General features: G+C 42.5%; 1 protein-coding gene across 1 annotated transcript in view; it reads left to right on the top strand.

Annotated features, from left to right (window-relative positions):
• Positions 1-2,540: 2,540 nt before the first annotated feature.
• The window catches only part of TXK (TXK tyrosine kinase), a 43,664-nt gene continuing 25,459 nt past the window's right edge, over positions 2,541-20,745 (top strand). Inside the window, exons 1-5 of the mRNA XM_030192200.1 lie at positions 2,541-2,556; positions 8,384-8,458; positions 11,737-11,908; positions 12,207-12,423; positions 20,190-20,254. Coding sequence (XP_030048060.1) covers positions 2,541-2,556; positions 8,384-8,458; positions 11,737-11,908; positions 12,207-12,423; positions 20,190-20,254 — 545 coding nt within the window. The remainder of the gene's footprint in view (positions 2,557-8,383; positions 8,459-11,736; positions 11,909-12,206; positions 12,424-20,189; positions 20,255-20,745) is intronic.

The raw sequence follows: 20,745 nt of genomic DNA, 5'->3' as shown, positions 1-20,745 counted from the left end.
GGATGGAGACTCTCCACTCTGTTATAGCGGCAGTGCAGGCGGGGGGAGTTCCTGACATCCTTGGACATCAAGGAAGCTTACTTGCATATTCCCTTCTGGCCTCCTCATCAACGCTTTTTGCGTTTTGCATTTCTGAGCCGACACTTCCAGTTCAGAGCCCTCCCGTTCGGGTTGGCTACTGCTCCGCGGACCTTCTCCAAAGTAATGGTGGTCATCGCGGCCTTCCTACGCAAGATAGGAGTATAAGTCCATCCTTATCTGGACGACTGGTTGATCTGAGCCCCCTCTTATGTAGAGTGCGGCAGAGCTTCAGACCGGGTGATTGCTCTTTTGAGCTCCCTGGGGTGGATCATCAACTGGGAGAATAGCCAGCTGCGCCCGACTCAGTCCCTGGAGTATCTGGGAGTTCGATTCGACTCCCAAGTGGGCAGAGTGTTCCTGCCAGACAATCGGATTGTCAAGCTTCAGGCTCAGGTGGACAAGTTCCTAGCAGCCTCTCCTCTTCGGGCTTGGGACTATGTGCAGCTGTTGGGCTCTATGACGGCCACGATGGAAGTAGTGCCCTGGGCCAGGGCCCATATGAGACCTATACAGCTCTCTCTGCTGTAGCGATGGACTCCAGCTTCGGAGGATTACGCTGTGCACCTTCCCTTGGATCCGGCGGTGCGCAAGGCGCTGAGCTGGTGGCTGAGGCCAGACAAACTGTCCGCAGGAATGCCTCTTATGACCCCGGAGTGGGTTGTCATCACGGCGGACGCCTCTTTGACGGGCTGGGGAGCCCACTGCTTGGGAAGGACAGCGCAGGGCTCTGGTCCCCTGCAGAGGCAAGTGGTCTATCAACCTCCTGGAACTCAGAGCCATTCGGTTGGCGCCTTTGGAGTTTCTCCCGGTCCTGGCACTGAAGCCAGTACGGGTCCGGTCGGACAATGCCACGGCTGTGGCCTATGTAAATCGCCAGGGAGGTACCATGAGCGCCCCTCTAGCCAAGGAGGCCATGAAGCTATGCCTGTGGGCGGAAGCAAACCTGGAACAACTGTCAGCGGCCCACATTGTGGGAGTCATGAAAACTGCATCACGAAGCGCTGGGGCCAGCCGAGCCTAGATCTGATGGCGTAATCAGCCAATTGCCAAGTGCCGCGCTTTTTCAGCAGAGGACGGGACCCTCGATCTCTGGGAGTAGATGCTCTTCTCCAACAGTGGCTGACACAGGAGCTTCTCTATGTGTTCCCGCCTTGGCCCATGTTGGGCAGGGTGCAAGGCCAGGTGCCAAAGCATCCGGGCCAGATAATCCTGGTGTGTCCGGATTGGCTCAGACGTCCCTGGTATGGGGACTTGATCAGGCTCTCAGTGGACGGCCCTCTGCAGCTGCCAGCGGAGCGGGGCCTGTTGCATCAGGGTCCCGTGGTAATGGAGGATCCCTCCCCCTTTGGTCTTTCGGCCTGGCTATTGAGCGGCAGCGTCTGAGGAAGAAGGGCTTCTCAGACAAGGTCATCGCCACTATGCTGAGAGCGAGGAAGCGCTCTACTTCTACTGCTTACGCCAGGGTTTGGCGTACCTTTGCATCGTGGTGTGAGGCAGGCTCACTTTCTCCCTTCACTGCTCCAATTTCTTCAGTATTAGCGTTCCTGCAAGAAGGTCTGGAAAAAGGCCTGTCGCTCAGTTCCCTTAAGGTCCAGGTAGCGGCTCTTGCTTCAGGGGTCGCCTGAAGGGTGCTTCCCTGGCCTCGCAGCCAGATGTGGTGCGCTTTCTCAAGGGAGTTAATCACCTGCGCCCTCCTCTGCACTCAGTGGTACCTGCATGGAATCTCAATCTGGTGCTAAGAGCCTTGCAGAAGCTGCCTTGTGAACCCTTGTCGAGGGCATCTCTGAAAGACCTGACGTTGGAAGCAGTCTTTTTAGTGGCTATCACTTCAGCCAGAAGAGTTTCCGAACTCCAGGCGCTATCATGTCGAGAGCCCTTTCTGCAGTTCACTGAGGCAGGAGTGTCTATTCGCACAGTGCCTTCCTTCCTGCCCAAGATTGTTTCTCGCTTCCATGTGAATCAGCAGCTCTGTCTACCCTCCTTTCGTAGGGAGGACTACCCAGAGGAGTACTCTGCTCTCAAATATCTAGATGTGAGACAAGTCATCATCAGATACTTGGAAGTGACCAATGATTTCCGGAAGTCGGATCATCTGTCTGTGCTGTTCGCAGGTCCTCGTAAGGGTCTGCAGGCTGCCAAGCCTACAGTGGCACGATGGTCAAGGAAACCATTGCAGGCGGCTTATGTGGCCGCGGGGAAGGTGCCGCCTATCCAGCTGAAGGCTCACTCCACTAGAGCACAGGCGGCCTCGATGGCAGAGGCCGGGTCCGTCTCCTTGGAAGAGATTTGTAGGGCGGCAACTTGGGCATCGGCTCATACCTTCTCCAGACATTACCCGCTTGACTTTGGCTGCTCGGCGAGGCCCGGTTTTGGAGCTTCAGTGTTGCGGTCAGGGATTTCCTGTCCCGCCATGGTGAGTACTGCTTCGGTACATCCCACCAGTCTATGGATTGATCAGCATGATGATAGTGGAAGGTAACAATTATGTATCATACCTGATAATTTTCTTTCCGTTAATCATAGCCGATCAATCATAGCCCTCCCAGATATCTGTACTGTTTATATTCTGGTTGCATTTCAGGTTCATGTTTACTCTTCAGTTCCTGTTCAGGAGGACTTCGTGTTAAAGTTTTTTCAATTGGCTTCTTCAGGAGTTGAGACGATTTTGTGTTACAGTGAGCTGCTGCATTCCTCTCCCCTCCGTTTTTTCGGGGCTGGATTGAGACCTAAATTCTGCCGGCGCTCCCTCCCGCTTCGTGCGGCTGTAGGGCAGCTTGTACCCCTCCCGCTTCGGCGGTGTTAGGGTCAGTCAGCTCCTCCCGCAGTTGCGGGATAAGCCAGATTCCCCCGCATCGGCGGGTGGTGGTGTCCCTCCCCCGCTCCGCGGGGATGAGCTGGACGGATTCCCCTCCCCCACTTGTGTGGGGATGAGCTGGGTTGATTCCCCTCCCCCGTTTCGGCGGTGGTGAGCTGGGCAGAGTGTCCTTTGTGGGTGTAATTCTCTAAGTGCTGAGTCCTGCGGATGGAGCTTTGATATCGACATACTGAGGAGTTTCCGGCAGCACATGACCACATATAGGGAGGCAAAAGGATTGCTCTCTATCTCCACCTGCTGGTAGATGGACACAACCCACCAGTCTATGGATTGATCGGCTATGATTAATGGAAAGAAAATTATCAGGTATGATACATAATTTTACCATTACAGTAGCTAAATCTTTTTCTTCCAAAAAAGAGCGAAACCGTACGCAGCCATCAAAAACTAGCAAAAAGCTGACTGGACTACACAGGAAATTTCTAACTTCCATCCCATCTCCAACCTTCCCTTTCTCTCTAAGGGGTCCTTTACTAAGGTGTGCCAAAATATGGCCTGGGATGATGTAGATGCGTGTATGGATGCATGCAGGTCCATTTTTTCAGCGCACCTGCAAAAAAGGCTCTTTTTTTTGGCTGAAAATGGACGTGCAGCAAAATAAAATTGGTGCGCGTCCATTTTGGGCCTGAGACCTTACCGTCACCCATTCACTTAGCAGGTAAGTTCTCATGCGTTAACTGGACGGTAATAGCGTGCGTACAATGCTGGTTAGCCCCGCATGCCAGAAAATAAATATATTTTCCGGCGCACTTACTGGGCACACGTAAAAAATGAATTACCACCTGGGCCACATAGTAGCTGGGTGGTAGTTCCGAATTGGCATGCGTAGGTGCCTATGCAGCTTAGTAAAAGGCCCTTAAGATAACTGAGGAACTCATCGCAGAACACCTTACACAGTATCTTGACAAGACTAATGCTCTTCACCACTACCAGTCATCATTCTACCAAGCACTCTCTCTTAGGTCTTGTGAACACTGTCAAGCTTATCTAAATAGTGGGAGAAATGCCCTTCTAATCACGCTTGATCTGTCTTTCAGTTTATTCAGACTCGGTATACCACTTTTCTACCATAGCAATCGAAGCAGTTTACAATAATAACTCACAATAACAGATTATTACTCCTGTAGATGATCTCAGCTCTCAATCAATGTCTTTGATTTCCTCTAAGCTGGATACAATATCTAACTGGCTATTTAACAACCACTTTGAAGCTCTCTCCAAGTCAGAAGCAGTCGTACTCTCTTTTGGATCCCCCGTCATACCCTCTACTTCACTCCATATCCATAGTGTAGATGTCCCCTTTAAGGACTCTATAAAAGTTTTAGGCATCTATCTAGATAGTTCCTTCACTTTTCAAAAACAGATTTCCACTGTTCAATGCAGTTTTTTTCACACTTGGGCAGATCTGATCTATTTGTTCAATGCTAGATCTTTCATTCCTTAGAATTCTTCTTTTGGCTCTTGTCACCAAATTAGACTACTGTAACTCCTTATACCAGGGCTTACGGATTTCTCAAATCCAGCACTTCCAATTAGTTCAGAACACTGCTATTATGCTACTACATGTTTATTCAAAATTTAGTATACTGCCTAACTTCAGTAGACCAAAGCAGTTCACAATTTTATACAATAAAAAAGCAAAAATTTAATATGCAGGAATGCCATAAAAATGATAGGAAACACCTATATCCATTCACACCAAGAACATACACAGTATACAGAAAAATTGCACGAACCTTATTTCACAAAAACATCAGTAAACCCGATCTTCATCCCCACAGTCAATATTAAAAGCCTCCTTAAACAATGTTTTCAATACAATTTTAAACTTAAAATTTTCCTCCAAGCGAACATAACTAGGAAACTGATTTCAAAAGGGAGCTCAATTAAAAAAACAAAAGAAGCTAGTGTTCTTGTTGTGTTTAATCTTGCTCTTTGACACTCTACACAATGAAGGAACTATCAATCTATTGTTCTGTAATGACCTCAAAACCCTCGCAGAACTAAAGGGAATGGTTAAGGAGTTAAGATACCCTGGCTGTAAAGAATAATAAGCTTTATGAGTCATTCAGTATCTTAAACCTAATTCTATAAGAAACTGGCAACCAGTGATATTTCAGAAAAAGTGGTATAATATGATCAAATTTCTTATTATTGCTCAATACCTAAGTGCTGTATTTTGCAATATGTGGAGACGTCTCATGTTAGTATTAGAAGTCCCTGCATATATCACATTGCAATAGTCTAATTTTGAGATAAATAATGCATTAAGCTAATGTATGCATCATCTTTTCATCAACAGACGTATTACTGCTCTTAAAAGACCCAAAGTATAAAACCCTTTTTTTATCTTAATTTTTTATTGACAAAGAATGTGCAGAAAGCACAAATATCATGTGCAGAACAGTTCAACAATTTCAGATAAGCTTCTATAACCCCCTCCCTTCAGCTCCCATCCGAAAGCATGTACGTTTCTCCCCCCCCCCCCCCCCCCCCCATATAAATACCTCACAATTCACCACCTTCCTGGTGCTCATCTTGTGAATAGATTTTTATTAACTATGTAGACACACAAGGAAGGAAGCATACTAACCACAGTGTCACGTTCACAGCTGTCAACAGCAAGCATGCAACCCCCCCAACCCCCCCCCACCCCCCCCCCCCCCCCCCCCCCCCCCCCCCCCCCCACCACTTTCAGAGAGAAAGTTTCCAATTTATTCCCCCCATACTTCCACTAGAAGAAGCTTGAACTCTTATAGTCTCCTGCAGAGGGACTTGATCATCAAATAACAATTGGGAGTCCACTATAATTCCAAAATATCTAAAGTTTTCAACTATGGGAATAGATATTCCCCAAAAATATATGGGGAAAATATTATGACTCAGAACACTGACTCCCTGTCTCTTTTCGGATTCCTTTTAAATATTCTACCACTGTCCATCATATCTTGCATTCTTGTACCTTATTCCCCTCAATGCACTCTTTACTCTTCCAAACGGCACTTAATGGTTCTCTCCTTCTGTCACATATGACTTTACTGTCTGTGTAACACCTGCTTGCACCCACGTCCTTTATTTTTTTTATTGATTGATTGATTGCACTTGTATCCCACATTTTCCCAGCTATTTGCAGGCTCAATGTGGCTTACAAAGACCTGTTATGGCATAGCCATGCCAGGGTACAGAATACAGTTGGTGTTACAAAGATTTCAAGGAGAACAAGTTTTGATCAAGCAGTTGTAGAGAGATACATTCTAAATAAGGGTGGATAGGTGTTGTGTTATAGTTGGTTATGTGTTCTCGTGGTAGGCTTTGTTAAAGAGATAGGTCTTTAAAATCTGAAACTTCCAAAGTAAAATTTAAGGGCTGCCTTAAAGCACACTTATTGTCTTAGGCATTCCCACAAACCCAACCCTCTTCCCTGTAGGTTGTAGTCTTGTTCTTTCTATTTTTGTCCTGGTTTTTTTGCTCTCTATACCCCTTTTGGCAATTGTAATACTAATCTCTCCAATTGTGGTTCTCCCCATGTATCTTTCCCTTTTTCAACTGCTTTTATTTATTCTATTATGTGTTGGTTTAATTTTTGCCTTTTTTTGTTCTTTAATTTTTATATACCTTCATCCCCCATTATTATTGATTTGAATTGTAAACCACTTAGATGTCTTATATACGCATAGCAGTATATTAAATAAACTTGAACTTGAAATTTCTTTATCAAATTTTAAATCTTTACCCAAATTCCCAAAATTTTTACTGTTATAATAGTGCCCTCTATGCAAGGCTTAAAGTAAAAGCGATATTGCCTTTCTTGAAAATCACATGTAGTGGGTCGTTGTTTAATTCAACACACTGACAGCAAGGAAGACATAAAAAAAAAAAAAACCTACTGCTCCTGGGTTGCCTCTGTACTCCCCCCCCCCCCCCCCCCAATCCCTGGTAGTGTAGTGCACATCACCAGCACTGAACCCTAGAAAAGCCCCTATACCCTGATTGTCAACCCCAGAGATTTATTTATTTGTGACATATGCCACATTTTCCTGCACAAATTCGAGTTCAATGTGGCTAACAAGCTATAAGAAGACAGTACAAAATATTAAATAAAAACCATAATCCCACACACCAACAAAGTAAGGAATTGTAAACTCATATGCAATGGGGGGGGGGGGGGGAGAAGAAACTAGGCAACAGCATCAACAAATTTTTTTAAAAGAAAAGATTTGAAAAACTTGCAAAAACCTAATCATGCTGGGATCTAATGTATTTCGGCAAGGAATTCCACCACGTAGTATCTTGGTAAGAAAAAGTAGCAGAATAAACCGACTTATAGACTACTTTCTTACAGGCAGGAAAATAACAACACAGTTAGTCTCTCGCACCATAGGTTGCATTGCGAGAAGGTAAAGTGACAAGGGGCAACATATAATGTCTGACGCACTATCCAAAAAAATCCCTTTTAGTCTAGTGGGTCTTCCTCCCCCCCCCCCCCCCCCACCCCTAACACCCTTTACCTGGGATTTTTTAAATGTAGTGGACCCCGAACCTGAGCTTTCCCAGATCCCACCAATCTTTCCTTCCCAGATATCTTCAATAAGAAGCAGGAGTGATGGCCACTTGCAACTGCCTCCACACTTCCATCTTGCAAAGTGGCATCACCTGACCCTGTTTAGTGCATCCTTAGATGCACCATGAGGAGTCAGCCTTTCAAATAAGGGAGTTTTTCTCTTCCTTGGTAGTGCCCGTAACCTAAGAAGGATAAAAGCAAGTTGGGGAGGGGCATTGAGGTGAAGTGGAGGTGTAGCCCAGTGGTTAGTGTAGTGAGCTGAGAATCAGGGGAACCAGGTTAAATTCCCACTGCCGTGCCTTGTGACCCTGGCCAAGTCACTTACCTTCCATTGCCCCAGGTACAAAAACTTAAATTGTGAGCCCACTAAGGACTGAGAAAGTACCTGCATATATTTAATTTTTATTTATTTTGTTACATTTGTACCCCGCGCTTTCCCGCTCAATGCGGCTTACATGGGGCAATGGAGGGTTAAGTGACTTGCCCAGAGTCACAAGGAGCTGCCTGTGCCTGAAGTGGGAATCGAACTCAGTTCCTCAGTTCCCCAGGACCAAAGTCCACCACCCTAACCACTAGGCTATATAAATTGCTTTAGTTGTACTACAGAAAGGCATTATATCAAATGTACATACATTTCTCTTACCCTAATCACAATTTGAAACAATCCTGTGCTGCTATTTGTATCATGGAGCTTAAACAATAGGGGAGGAGGAGGAACCTTGACCAAAGGCACACATTTGAGTCCTCCTCTCTCTTAAATTTAAAAGAATGTACAGGCTGAGGCATAGACCAAGAAACAGGAAAGGTGCTTTGCAATAACACACTCATTGCATTGTCCTTACTTAAATGTTACGTTTGTCTTTTAGGTCTTGTTACAAGACTACGGTACCCAGTCTCTCAAAAGAGCAAGTCTGCACCCACTACTGCCGGATTCAGCTATGGTAATCAAACTTTACCCTACTTTCAAAGTAGAAAAATGTTTTTGTCAGATCTCATGGTGGTTACAGTAACAAGGAGAAAATACGACAAACATTGAATGAACTGGTGTCCAGTAATGTTGCAAAAGCCTGTTAGGTAGATGCTGCTGGCTAAACAGAGGCTAATAGCACATCTTATGTTGGGGGAGGGGGTAAAAAGAACAACAATAACGAGTACACCCTGGGTATTTAAGGGTTATTGGGTATGTAAAGGACTACAAGTACTGGTGTGATGAAAACAAAGGCATGGTTTATTTGAGAAGCACATGTCCTAAATCTCTCTCTAGAACTGATAGGACTGAAATCCTAAGGACCATCTGGGGGGACAGGTCTGAATGAAAACATTCATTTTAGAGTTAATAATTCACCCATGGGTGGTTAATCGGTAATTGAAGTGAAACACCTTAGAATATTGCTTTCAATTTAAACAGGAAATACGATTTAGTCATTGAGCATGCTTCCCTTATTTTTTTTTTTTTTTGCATTTGAGATGTGCTCTTCTCTCTGGCTATGTGTGTGGTATGTGCTCGCTGGACCTTGGTGTGAATTATGTACCAGAACACTGACTTGATTCTTGCCTATTCCTGTGTCTGTATATGTATATATAAACTAGTGAGATGCTTGTACTTTATAGCTGTGCTGTTTAACTTGCACACTGTCATTACAGCCTCTGTTTAATGGCAGGAAATGGTAGCAGCTGTTATAAAGAACAAAATTACTGAACATTTAGACAAACATGGTTTAATGGGACAGGATCAACATGGACTCGGCCAAGGGATTTTTTGCCTCATCAGTTTGCTCCACTTTTTTTGAAGGCATGAATAAGTATCCAAATAAAGGTGAGCTGGTTGAGGTAGTTTGTCTAGTTTTTCAGAAGACTTTTGACAGTCCCTAATGAGACTCCTGAGAAAATTGAAAAGCCTTCGGATAGGAGACAGTGTTCTGTTGTGAATTGGGAACTGGTTAAGAAAAAACAGAGTAGAGTTTGAATGGCCAGTTCTCTAAATGGAGAAAGGTGAATAGTGGAGTGACCTAAGGATCTGTATTGGGACTGGTGCATTTTAACATATTTATAAATGATCTGGAAATGAGAACAATGAGTGAGGTGATCATAAGTGTTTCCATATTGGGACAGACTAAAGGTCCATCAAGCCTAGCATCTTGTTTTCAACAGTGGCCAATCCAGACTCTTTGTCTGCATGTTGCTGGTGAAGTATATGCTAGTTCCCTTGACAAAGCGAGGTAACGCGAAACAGGCTCCTGTCGGGACAAGACATTTACCGGCTGTTTAATGGAATGCTGACAAGTGAGATCCAAACAGTGCAGGACGGCTGAATCCACAGCATGAGTCACAGACAATTAAGCAGCATGGGGTTTTCAGCCAGATGAAGATAAGTTAAAACATTGTTCCTGCACGTGAAAAGTTTAAACATTGTTTCTGCACTAATTTAAACTCTGCATATAAGCTACAAACGATAGTGCATAAAAATTTACAAAAATTGACATAAACTAAAGAAGAATTATTTTGCTATATAAGCACTGTTGAAACACATATTAATTTATTGTAGGACACTTATTTTGAGTTAGTTGACAGCACTATCGGTGGTTGGGGGTAGTCGATGATTATAATACAGTCACTAAAGCTGAGGCTTTAAAGAAGGACAAAAAAGAAGTGCCTGTGTGACAGTATGAGACATCCCCTTATCAAACAATAAATAAGTGTGAGCTGCTCCACCGGCAGTTGGTTGTGTATAGTTCAAGTTAAAAGTGGTGGAGGGTTGCTATTTTTCGTTATATTTTTTGATTATCCTAGAAATAAGCAGTGGATTTTCCCCAAGTCCATCTTAATAATGACTTATGGACTTTTCTTTTAGGAAGCTATCCAAACCTTTTTTTAAACCCCGCTAAGCTAACCATTTTTGCCACATTCTCTGGCAATGAATTCCAGAATTTAATTACACATTGAGTGAAGAAATATTTTCTCTGATTTGTTTTAAATTTACTGCTTTGTTGCTTCATGCATACCCCCTAGTTCTAGTATTTTTGGAAAGAGTAAACAATCGATTCACGTCTACTTGTTCAACTCCACTCATTATTTTATAGACCTCTATCATATCTCCCCTCAGCCATCTTTTCTCCAAGCTGAAGAGCCCTAGCCGCTTTAGCCTTTTCCCATAGGGAAGTCGTCCCATCCCATCTGCAGGTGACACAAACTATATGAAGTTACTATATTGCATGCAGAATATGAGAAATTGCAGGAGGATCTTTGGAGGCTGGAAGACTGGACATCTAAATAGCAAATTAAATTTAATGTGGAGAGGTGCAAAATGATGAACATTGTGAAGAATCATCCATTTTATGGCTCAACACTGCTATTAGGAGTCACCACCCAAGAAAAAAAAACTAGGTGTCATTGTGAACAATATACTGAATCTTTGTGGTGATGGTGGTGGCCAAAAAAGCAAATAGAATGTTAGAAATTTTTATGAAAGGAATAGAAAATAAAGCAAATAATATTATAATGCCTCTGCATTGCTCCATGGTTTGACCGTATCTTGATTATTTTGTGCTGTTCTGGTTGCCGTATCTCCAAAAATGATATTGCAGAATTTAAAAAGGTACAATTATGGGAATGGAAGGACTCTGATATGAGGAAAAGGCTAGAGAGGTTAGGGCTCTTCAGCTTGAAAAAGAGAAGGCTGAGGGGGGATATAAAATCCTGAGTGGAACAGGGAAATGCAAATAGATTTCTTTTCAAAAAGTACAAGGACAAAGGAAAACAGAGGAGAATGGGTTTTTTTCTGTCAGCAGAGTTAACCATTGAAACTTGGTGCCAGAGGACGTGGTACAATCAGATAGCATAGCTGGGTTTAAAAAAGGTTTGGATAAATTCCTGGAGGAAATTAAGGTAGACACAGGAAAAGCCACTGCTTATCTTTGGGGTTAAGTAGTATGGAATCTTTCTACTTTTTGGTGACTTGGAATGGCCAATGCTGGTAGCAGGATCCTGGACTAGTTTGACTTTTGGTCTTACCCAATATGGCAGTTCTTATGTACAAACTGAATTTGAATCCAAATTAATGATAGCATTTTCACTCTACAATACTCTCATCCATGACTCAAAACTCTTGAATGGTAATCATTATGTAATCTTTATTGTGATTGGTCCATGTTGTTTAACAAAAAAAATCCCTGAATGATTGCATAAGCTTTCAATTTCTGTTTATTTTTCTCCCTAATAGATAAGTGGGAAATAAATCCATCTGAGTTGACTTTTATGAAAGAACTAGGCAGTGGCCTGTTTGGTGTGGTACGTCTGGGCAAATGGCGGGCCCAGTACAAAGTGGCCATCAAAGCCATCCGTGAAGGTGCAATGTCTGAAGAAGACTTCATCGAAGAAGCTAAAGTGATGATGTGAGTCTGCTGACAGCTTTTCAGACGGGAAACCAGAAAAATCATCATTGGCTGCTGAGACTTAATAGGAGGGCCTTAATTTTATATCATTTTTATATAATCTTTAGTATTTTTTGTTCATAAAAGTGATTTACTCTCATTTTCAACACTGGGATCTGAATTTGTTTAACAATGCTGTCCTTAATTTTTGAATACCATAAGTTAAGATGGTCAGTAATGCTGAACAGTTTGTTCAGGGAGATTATTTTCCTTTTTGCACCTCATAAAATAAAACTTGAAATCTTTTCATCTTAATCAGGAAACTAGCACACCCTAATCTTGTCCAACTATATGGTGTCTGCACGCAAGGGAGACCAATCTATATAGTGACAGAGTTCATGGAGCATGGCTGCCTTCTGAATTATCTTCGACAGAGACGTGGACAGTGTCATAAAGACATATTGCTGACTATGTGCCAGGATGTGTGCGAAGGGATGGACTACTTGGAGCAAAATAGCTTCATCCATCGAGATCTGGTAATTCTACCTTTGTCCTCACCTAATAAGCATTTTTGGGGTAATTAACAGGGTACCTAGGATAAGAGGGTAAGCAAGCACCTATTTCAAGCCTATCTTATATAGAAAAGTAGATACCTACTTTTCTTTAAAGAATACTGGTGCAAGTAGCAGAAAATGTGCTTACATTTGTGGCATCATCACTTAAACCAGTCCCATAGCTGGTGTAATACTAAACGTCACACCTACCCACCAGCAAGTATGCTGCTAGTCGGTCATCTATGCATGTAAGCAGCCACTTAATGTATGTCAATGACTGGAATACCATCATACCCCCTTTATTATCATTCTAGAATAGCTAAATGGCCTGTGCTGTATTCTTTATGGTGTGTGCATCTTAAAATTGCACCTTGCTTTGTGAACTCTCCTCTGCAATTTAAAATTTACACATGTAGAAATAATTCAATTTACATATGTAAATTAGCATGCAGGTATAAGTAGTGATGCATCCAACATATATAGATTTGAAGGGGATGGGTTTGGTGCAGATGTTAGTTAGAATTGGTATGTGTGGCTCCTATTTATCAATAGAAGTACATGCTTACTTCCAAATATTTCCCTTCAGTATTTACAAATGCTCCAAAACACATCTCTCAGCTAATTAACTTTTTTAAATGAATTTAATAATTACATTTATGAAATTACTCATAAATTTGTATATTGAAAAACAAACATCTAAATCAAAGAAAAATAGGCATATTATCTTGATATATTTAGTCCTCAATAAAGTGATCCAAGATCTAGGAAATTATAAATTCAAATGAATTAACCCAAATAATTAATAATTAAAGCTGAGGAAGCCTAGATGTCGCAGCCGAGATTAAAGCGCTGGCAATCAAGAACTACTACAAAATTATTCTTTAGAAGAAATAAATTCTAATAATGTCCCTGGATCAAAAAATTTAAAGAGACACAACATTTGCAAGGAAACCTAAGCAGGAGAGTCCCTCCAATTCGGAGAACTCTCTCCTTCAACAACAAAAATTCTTTTCTTCTTCTTTGCGTTTCTCTAGCAAAGTCAGGGAAAATCTGAACTTTTGATCCAAGGAAGGTTGAGTTCATGTGGCGAAAGTAAAGCTTGAATATATTGTTGCGGTCTAGTTCAAGAGCAAAAGTAACCAGCAGCGTGGTTCTTTCGGTTATAACCTCCATTGAACTCTCCAAGAAATCTGTTAGATTTAGGCCAGGTGGAGGAGCATTAGGTAAAGTTCCTGTTCCAGCGCCAGAAATATATTGCATTTTAGTAATGGGTGGAAAACCCTCGAGAGGGACACCCAGTATTTCCCTGACAAATTTTTTCAGCATTTCCAGAGCTGGAATCAAAGGAGATTTGGGGAAATTAAGAAAACATAAATTGTTTCTCCTAATCTGGTTCTCCAAATATTCCATCTTACGCTGATGGAGGTTATTACTTTTTATCAACAATAAAGTTGAGGAATTCACTGCTTTTAAATCTTTATCAAAAAGTTCCATTTTCGTTGTTTGCTCTGCTATTTTAGTGGTAACCACATCTTGAGCATGCTTTAGTTCAGCCACCTCTCCCCGTAAAATACCTGATATCTGTTGTAGGCTGGAATTCAGTCCTTGTATTGCTTCCCAAAGTTTATCTAAAGTAACAGTCGTAGGTTTTATCATCACTCCACGATCCATGGTAGAATCACCGATATTCCTCTCAGGCACCGAACCTGCCTGAGGCGCTATTCCCATCGGCGTCGAAGAGGCAGCGGGGTCTCCATATGCAGCCGCAGGGGTCCGACTTCCAGCCTCCGCGTTCTGCTCACTCACTGCCCTCAATTCATCCTCGGGTCGTGGAGGTACTGTTGAGGGAGGCGGACTTAACGAGACTCCCTCCGCACTAAGGTCAGAAAGTTCTCCCGGACCTCCCGAAGCGAACAGCTGGGCTCCTGGCGCTTGTAGCCCCGTCTCCTCCAATGTCATCTGTCGCAGAAGAGGTGGAACTGCCCTGCCTGTGGAGGTAGGCAAATTAGACTTTCCTTTCCGCTTTCCCATTCCGGGTCCGAGGAAACTCAAATGCGGCAGGTTCTAGGGGGTATCAGAGACTAGTTCACGCGCTTCAGCTCTAGGTGCCATCTTGGATCACTGCCTTAACTTTTTTTTTTTTTTAAATAGAGCATGGAGGAGTGAGAGAATGATTTAGAGGCCCGGGGGAGGGGGTGTTGGAATTGTGCTTAACTCTGATGTTCTAAACCATTTCCCGTAGCAAAAATTGAGTTGTGGAGCTTGGTTTCTCTGACATGCAGTTTTGTAAAATCTGTTGGCTACATGTGTAAATCTGAGCCTTGAAATGCATAAAGTCCCAAGTGAGGCTGCTCTTTTGTAAAAAATGGCTTATTGCACTGCTGCCACCAAATATATGTTTTTACGAAAAGCCCCTGTGTTCACTGAGTCATTTGTGAACATCCCAACTTGGACATCCTGTGTTATCTAGATGACCTATACAAAATTAGGCTTCTTTTATGTTAGTTGAGAGGTTGCTCAGTATCAACTGAATGGTGATGGGTAGTGTAAACTGGGGTTGGTGATCTTAAATACTAGAGATAGGTCTCTTCACTTCTCAACTCTTTCTAACAGTCTATTATCGTAAATCATCCTACTATATGCTCTTTTCATAAATCTGATGCTATAATTTGATATTAAGCAGCTGAGACGAGGCAGTCTAGGAGCATATACATGGCAGAAAATATTTGCAGATTGATCTGAGGTATCATAGGGGTCCTTTTACTAAGTTGTGCTGAAAAATGGCCTACAGTAGTGTAGACATGTGTTTTGGGTGCGTGCAGAATCATTTTTAGCGCACCTGTAAAAAAGCTTAGTAAAAGGGCCCCCTAGTAACTTGGAACACTGTTTTCATTACATAACTTCAGCTTCTAAAGGTTTGAAATACTTGTCGCAGAAGTAACAATTCTTTGCACTACCTATTCCATTTTGAAATGTACTGAAAGAACTCAAACATGAAATTGCTGATCTACAGTAAGTTATCTGTAACCAACCTGTCGTTAAAATAGGCTGTACTACCTGAGGATTAGAGGGTGGCCAGTGTAACTCCAATTTTTAAAAAGGATTCAGGGGTGATCTGGGAAATTACAGACCAGTAAGCCTGACTTTAGCATTGGGCAAAATAGTGGAAACTGTTATAAAGAATAAAATTATGGAACACATAGACAAACATGGTTAAATGGGACAGAGTCAGCATAGTTTCAGCCAAGGGAAGTCTTGCCTCACCAATTTGCTTTGTTTCTTTGAAGGGGTGAATAAACATGTGGATAAGGGTGAACCGGTTGATGTAGTGTGTCTAGATTTTCAGAAAGCTAAGTTCTTAATGAGAGACTCCTGAGAAAATTAGTCATGGGATAGGAGGCAATGTTCTGTTGTGGATTGGGAATTGGTTATTGGACAGAAAACTGAGGGTAGGGTTAAATCTTTCATTTTTCTTAATGGAAGGGGGTGAATATTGGAGTGCCATAGGTATCTGTACTGGGACTGGTGCTATTTAACATTTATTAATGATCTGGAAATCAGAACAACAAATGAGGCGATTAAATTTGAAGATGATACAAAACTCTTGAAAGTTGTCAAAACATACGCGGACTGTGAAAAACTGCAGGAAGACCTTAGGAAATTGGAAGACTGGACATCCAAATGGCAGATGAAACTTAATGTGGTCAAATGCAAGGTGATACACATTGGAAAGAATAATCCGAATCATAGTTACCTGATGCTAGGGTCCACCTTGGGGGTCAGCACCCAAGAAAAAGATCTAGGTGGTGATATAGACAATACGCTGAAGTCTGCCCAGTGTGCAGCAGCGGCCAAAAAAGCAAACAGGATACTAGGACTTATTAGGAAAAGGATGGTAAATAAGACCAAGAATATTATAATGCCTCTGTATCACTCCATGGTACGACTCCACCATGAGTACTGCATTCAGTTCCGATTGCCGTATCTCAAAAAAGATATAGAGGAATTAGAAAAGGCTCAAAGAAGAGTGACCAAAATGATAAAGGGGATGGACGTATGAGGAAAGGCTTAAAAGGTTAGGGTTCTTCAGCTTGGAAAAGAGATGCCTGAAGGGAGATATGATTTAGGTTTACAAAATTCTGAGTGGTGAAGAACGAATAGCAGTGAATCATTTTTTGTTTGTTTGTTGTTCTTTCAAAAAATACAAAGACCATGGAACCTTCAATGTAGTTACATGGAAATACTTATAAAACAAATAGGAAGAAATATTTTTTCACTCTGCAAATAGTTGAGCTCTGGAACTCATTGCCGGAGGATGTGGTAACAGCGGATAGCGTATCTAGGGTTAAAAAAGGTTTGGACAAGTTTCTGGAGGAAAAGTCCATATTCTGCTATTTAGATAGACATGGGGAAGCCACTGCTTGCCCTGGGATTGTTATCATGGAATGTTGCTACTATTTGGGTTTCTGCCAGGTACTTGTGACCTTTATTGGCCACTGTGGAGGAGTGGCCTAGTGGTTAGGGTGGTGGACTTTGGTCCTGAGGAACTGAGTTTGATTCCCGGCACAGGCAGCTCCTTGTGACTCTGGGCAAGTCACTTAACCCTCCATTGCCTGCCGCATTGAGCCTGCCATGAGTGGGAAAGCGCAGGGTACAAATGTAACAAAAAAAATAAAAAAAACTGTTGGAAGCGGGATACTGGGCTAGTCTTATGAGTGTATAGTCAGTCACCCTGTGTATTAAAAGCTTGGGAGAAGAGCCAGGCTTTCACCTGCTTCCTGAAGTAGATGGAGTCTCGAGTAATATGTAGCTTCTCTGGGAGTAAATTCCAGAGTGTGGGAGCTACTCCTGAGATGGCTCACTGGCAGGTATCACATCGTACAATTTCTTTTGATGAGGGTACAGAGTTAAACCTGGTTCTAGTAATTTAATAGAATCAAATGTTGGAGAAAATAATGTCACAGCAAATAAATATTTGATGGCTGAATAATCATGATCTATCTCAGACACAAAAGATTAAGAGGCTCATTTTCAAAGCACATAGACTTACAAAGTTATATAGGTTACTATAACTGTAAATCTGTGTTCTATGATAATGAGCACCTGTATATTGCACTGAAGAAAACTTAAGTGTAACTCTTGCTCTAAATTTCATGAATCTGTGTGGTATAGCAGGAGATGTTTATCCACTTCTACCCTAGCTGAGATAACATTTTATCATCTCTCTGACCTCATGTGCAACTTTCTTTAAATTAGTCACCTTATTTTCTAACTCCTCTTACTCTCTTACCTATCTATATGTTCTATCTTTATTTATACCATATGCTGTCTATTAAAATGTTTACATATTGTTTTGATATTGCAAGTAGTATACTATCAGGCTTATTTTCGAAAGAGGACACCCATCTTTCGGCACAAATCGGATGATGGGCGTCCTTCTCCCAGGATTGCCCAAATCGGCATAATCGAAAACCAATTTTGGGCGTCCTCAACTGCTTTCCGTTGCAGGGACGACCAAAGTTCCCGGGGGCGTGTCGGAGGCGTAGCGAAGGCGGAACTTGGGCGTGCCTAACACATTGGCATCCTCAACCCATAATCGAAAAAAAAAAGGGCGTCCCTGACAAGCACTTGGACGACTTTACTTGGTCCTTTTTTTGTTACGACCAAGCCACGAATAGGTGCCTGAACTAACCAGATGACCACCGGAGGGCATCGGGGATGACCTCTCCTTACTCCCCCAGTGGTCATTAACCTCCTCCCACCCTCAAAAAATAGTTAAAAATCTTTTGTGCCAGCCTCAAATGTCATACTCAGGTCCATCGCAGCAATATGCAGGTCCCTGGATCAGTTTTAGTGGGTGCAGTGCACTTCAGGCAGGCGGACCCAGGCCCATCCCCTCCCCACCTGTTACACTTGTGGTGGTAAATATGAGCCCTCCAAAACCCACCACAAACCCACTGTATCCACATGTAGTTTCCCCCCTTCACCTGTAAGGGCTATGGTAGTGGTGTACAGTTGTGGGTAGTGTACATAAGTAATGCCACACTGGGAAAAGACCAAGGGTCCATCGAGTCCAGCATCCTGTCCACGACAGCGGTCAATCCAGGCCAAGGGCACCTGGCAAGCTTCCCAAACGTACAAACATTCTATACATGTTATTCCTGGAATTGTGGATTTTTCCGAAGTCCATTTAGTAGCGGTTTATGGACTTGTCCTTTAGGAAACCGTCTAATCTCTTTTTAAACTCTGCCAAGCTAACTACCTCCACCACGTTCTCCGGCAACAAATTTCAGAGTTTAATTATGCGTTGGGTGAAGAAACATTTTCTCCGATTTGTTTTAAATTTACTACACACTAGTTTCATCGTATGCCCCCTAGTCCTAGTATTTTGGAAAGCGTGAACAGATGCTTCACATCCACCTGTTCCACTCCACTCATTATTTTATATACCTCTATCATGTCTCCCCTCAGCCGTCTCTTCTCCAAGCTGAAAAGCCTTAGCCTCCTTTGTCTTTCTTCATAGGGAAGTTGTCCCATCCCCGCTATCATTTTAGTCGCCATTCGCTGCACCTTTTCCAATTCCACTATATCTTTCTTGAGATGCGGCAACCAGAATTGAACGCAATACTCAAGGTGCGGTCGCACCATGGAGCGATATAACGGCATTATAACATCCTCATACCTGTTTTCCATACCTTTCCTAATAATACCCAACATTCTATTTGCTTTCTGAGCCGCAGCAGCACACTGAGCAGAAGGTTTCAGTGTATTATCGACGACGACACCCAGATCCCTTTCTTGGTCCGTAACTCCTAACGTGGAACCTTGCATGATGTAGCTATAATTCGGGTTCTTTTTTCCCACATGCATCACCTTACACTAGTGAGTTTGGGGGGGGGGGGGGTTGGGGGGCTCAGCACACAAGGTAAGGGAGCTATATACCTGGGAGCTTTTTCTGAAGTCCACTGCAGTGCCCCCTTGGGTGCCCGGTTGGTGTCCTGGCATGTCAGGGGGACCAGTGCACTACGAATGCTGGTTCCTCCTACGACCAAAGGGCTTGCATTTGGTCGTTTTTGAGATGGGCGTCCTTAGTTTCCATTATCGCTGAAAATCAGAAACGACCAAGTCTAAGGACGACCTAAATGTCAAGATTTGGGCATCCCTGACCGTGTTATCGAAACGAAAGATGGACGGCCATCTTGTTTCGATAATACGAGTTTCCCCACCCCTTCGCCGGGACGTCCTCAGGAAAACTTGGGCGCCCCTTTTGATTATGCCCCTCAATGCCATACTTTGTATTGTTGTTTGAATATTTTTATTGCTGTAATTGTCTGTTGCTTATGTTTGATTTATTCTTACTGTACACCTCCTTGAGTGAATTCTTTCAAAAAGGCGGTAAATAAATTTTAATCGTAATAAACATATCTTCCAAGACTACAGCTACCATTTTTGTTCTATATTTCTTATGGTTGGAACTATAATGGTTTACAGCATAACAGTTGTATCTCCCATAAGTGTGGAGGTTGTTTCTTAAAGTAATTTATATTGTTTGTATTGTGGATCAGTGGAGGATGATCCAGTGTCATCCTTTCATTCTTATATACTGATAAATGATAGGGGGAGCAAGTGAGTTACTCCCTAATCATTTGTCCAAACAGAAAAAAAGAAAAAGAATATTCAGATACCAAAAGAGCACTTATTTGTATGTTTGCAAGTGGATAATTCTGATTCTAAATGTTCCTTTTCAGGCTGCCAGAAACTGTTTGGTGAGTGAATCAGGAGTGGTGAAAATATCTGATTTTGGCATGGCAAGGTATGAGCAAATTGACTTACATACTGGTTCATTTTTTAGATGTGTCTCATTGTTACCACAGTAAATTAATTTTACAAATTTTATTTTTGCTTGAACTATGTATTTTGTGATTGGTAGTGTGTTATGGAAGTTATTCACTCAGAATTCTACAGGGCTGCAGTCCATATTAGTATTTCTGCTTAATTTCCACCGTGTGCGCTTACACCTATGTGCAGTGAACTTTATCATTTCCCAGCCCAATGGATGTATGAAAAAAATTATACATGAAGTTGAAAATATCTATTGGGGGGGGGGGGGGGAACGGTAATTCTCTAAAAATTATTTATTTATTTATTTGTTACATTTGTATCCCACATTTTCCCACCTATTTGTAGGCTCAATGTGGCTTATATTGTGCCAGAGAGCTGTGTGCAACCTCCGGAGTAAACAAATACAAGGTGGTGTTGTGGTAGGATAAGGTTCATGTTGTAGGATCGCATAAAGGTGATCCT

The sequence above is a fragment of the Microcaecilia unicolor genome, chromosome 2 (assembly GCF_901765095.1).
Source record: "Microcaecilia unicolor chromosome 2, aMicUni1.1, whole genome shotgun sequence".
NCBI classification, from domain to species: Eukaryota; Metazoa; Chordata; class Amphibia; order Gymnophiona; family Siphonopidae; genus Microcaecilia; species Microcaecilia unicolor.
This window is presented reverse-complemented; position numbering and strand designations above follow the sequence as displayed.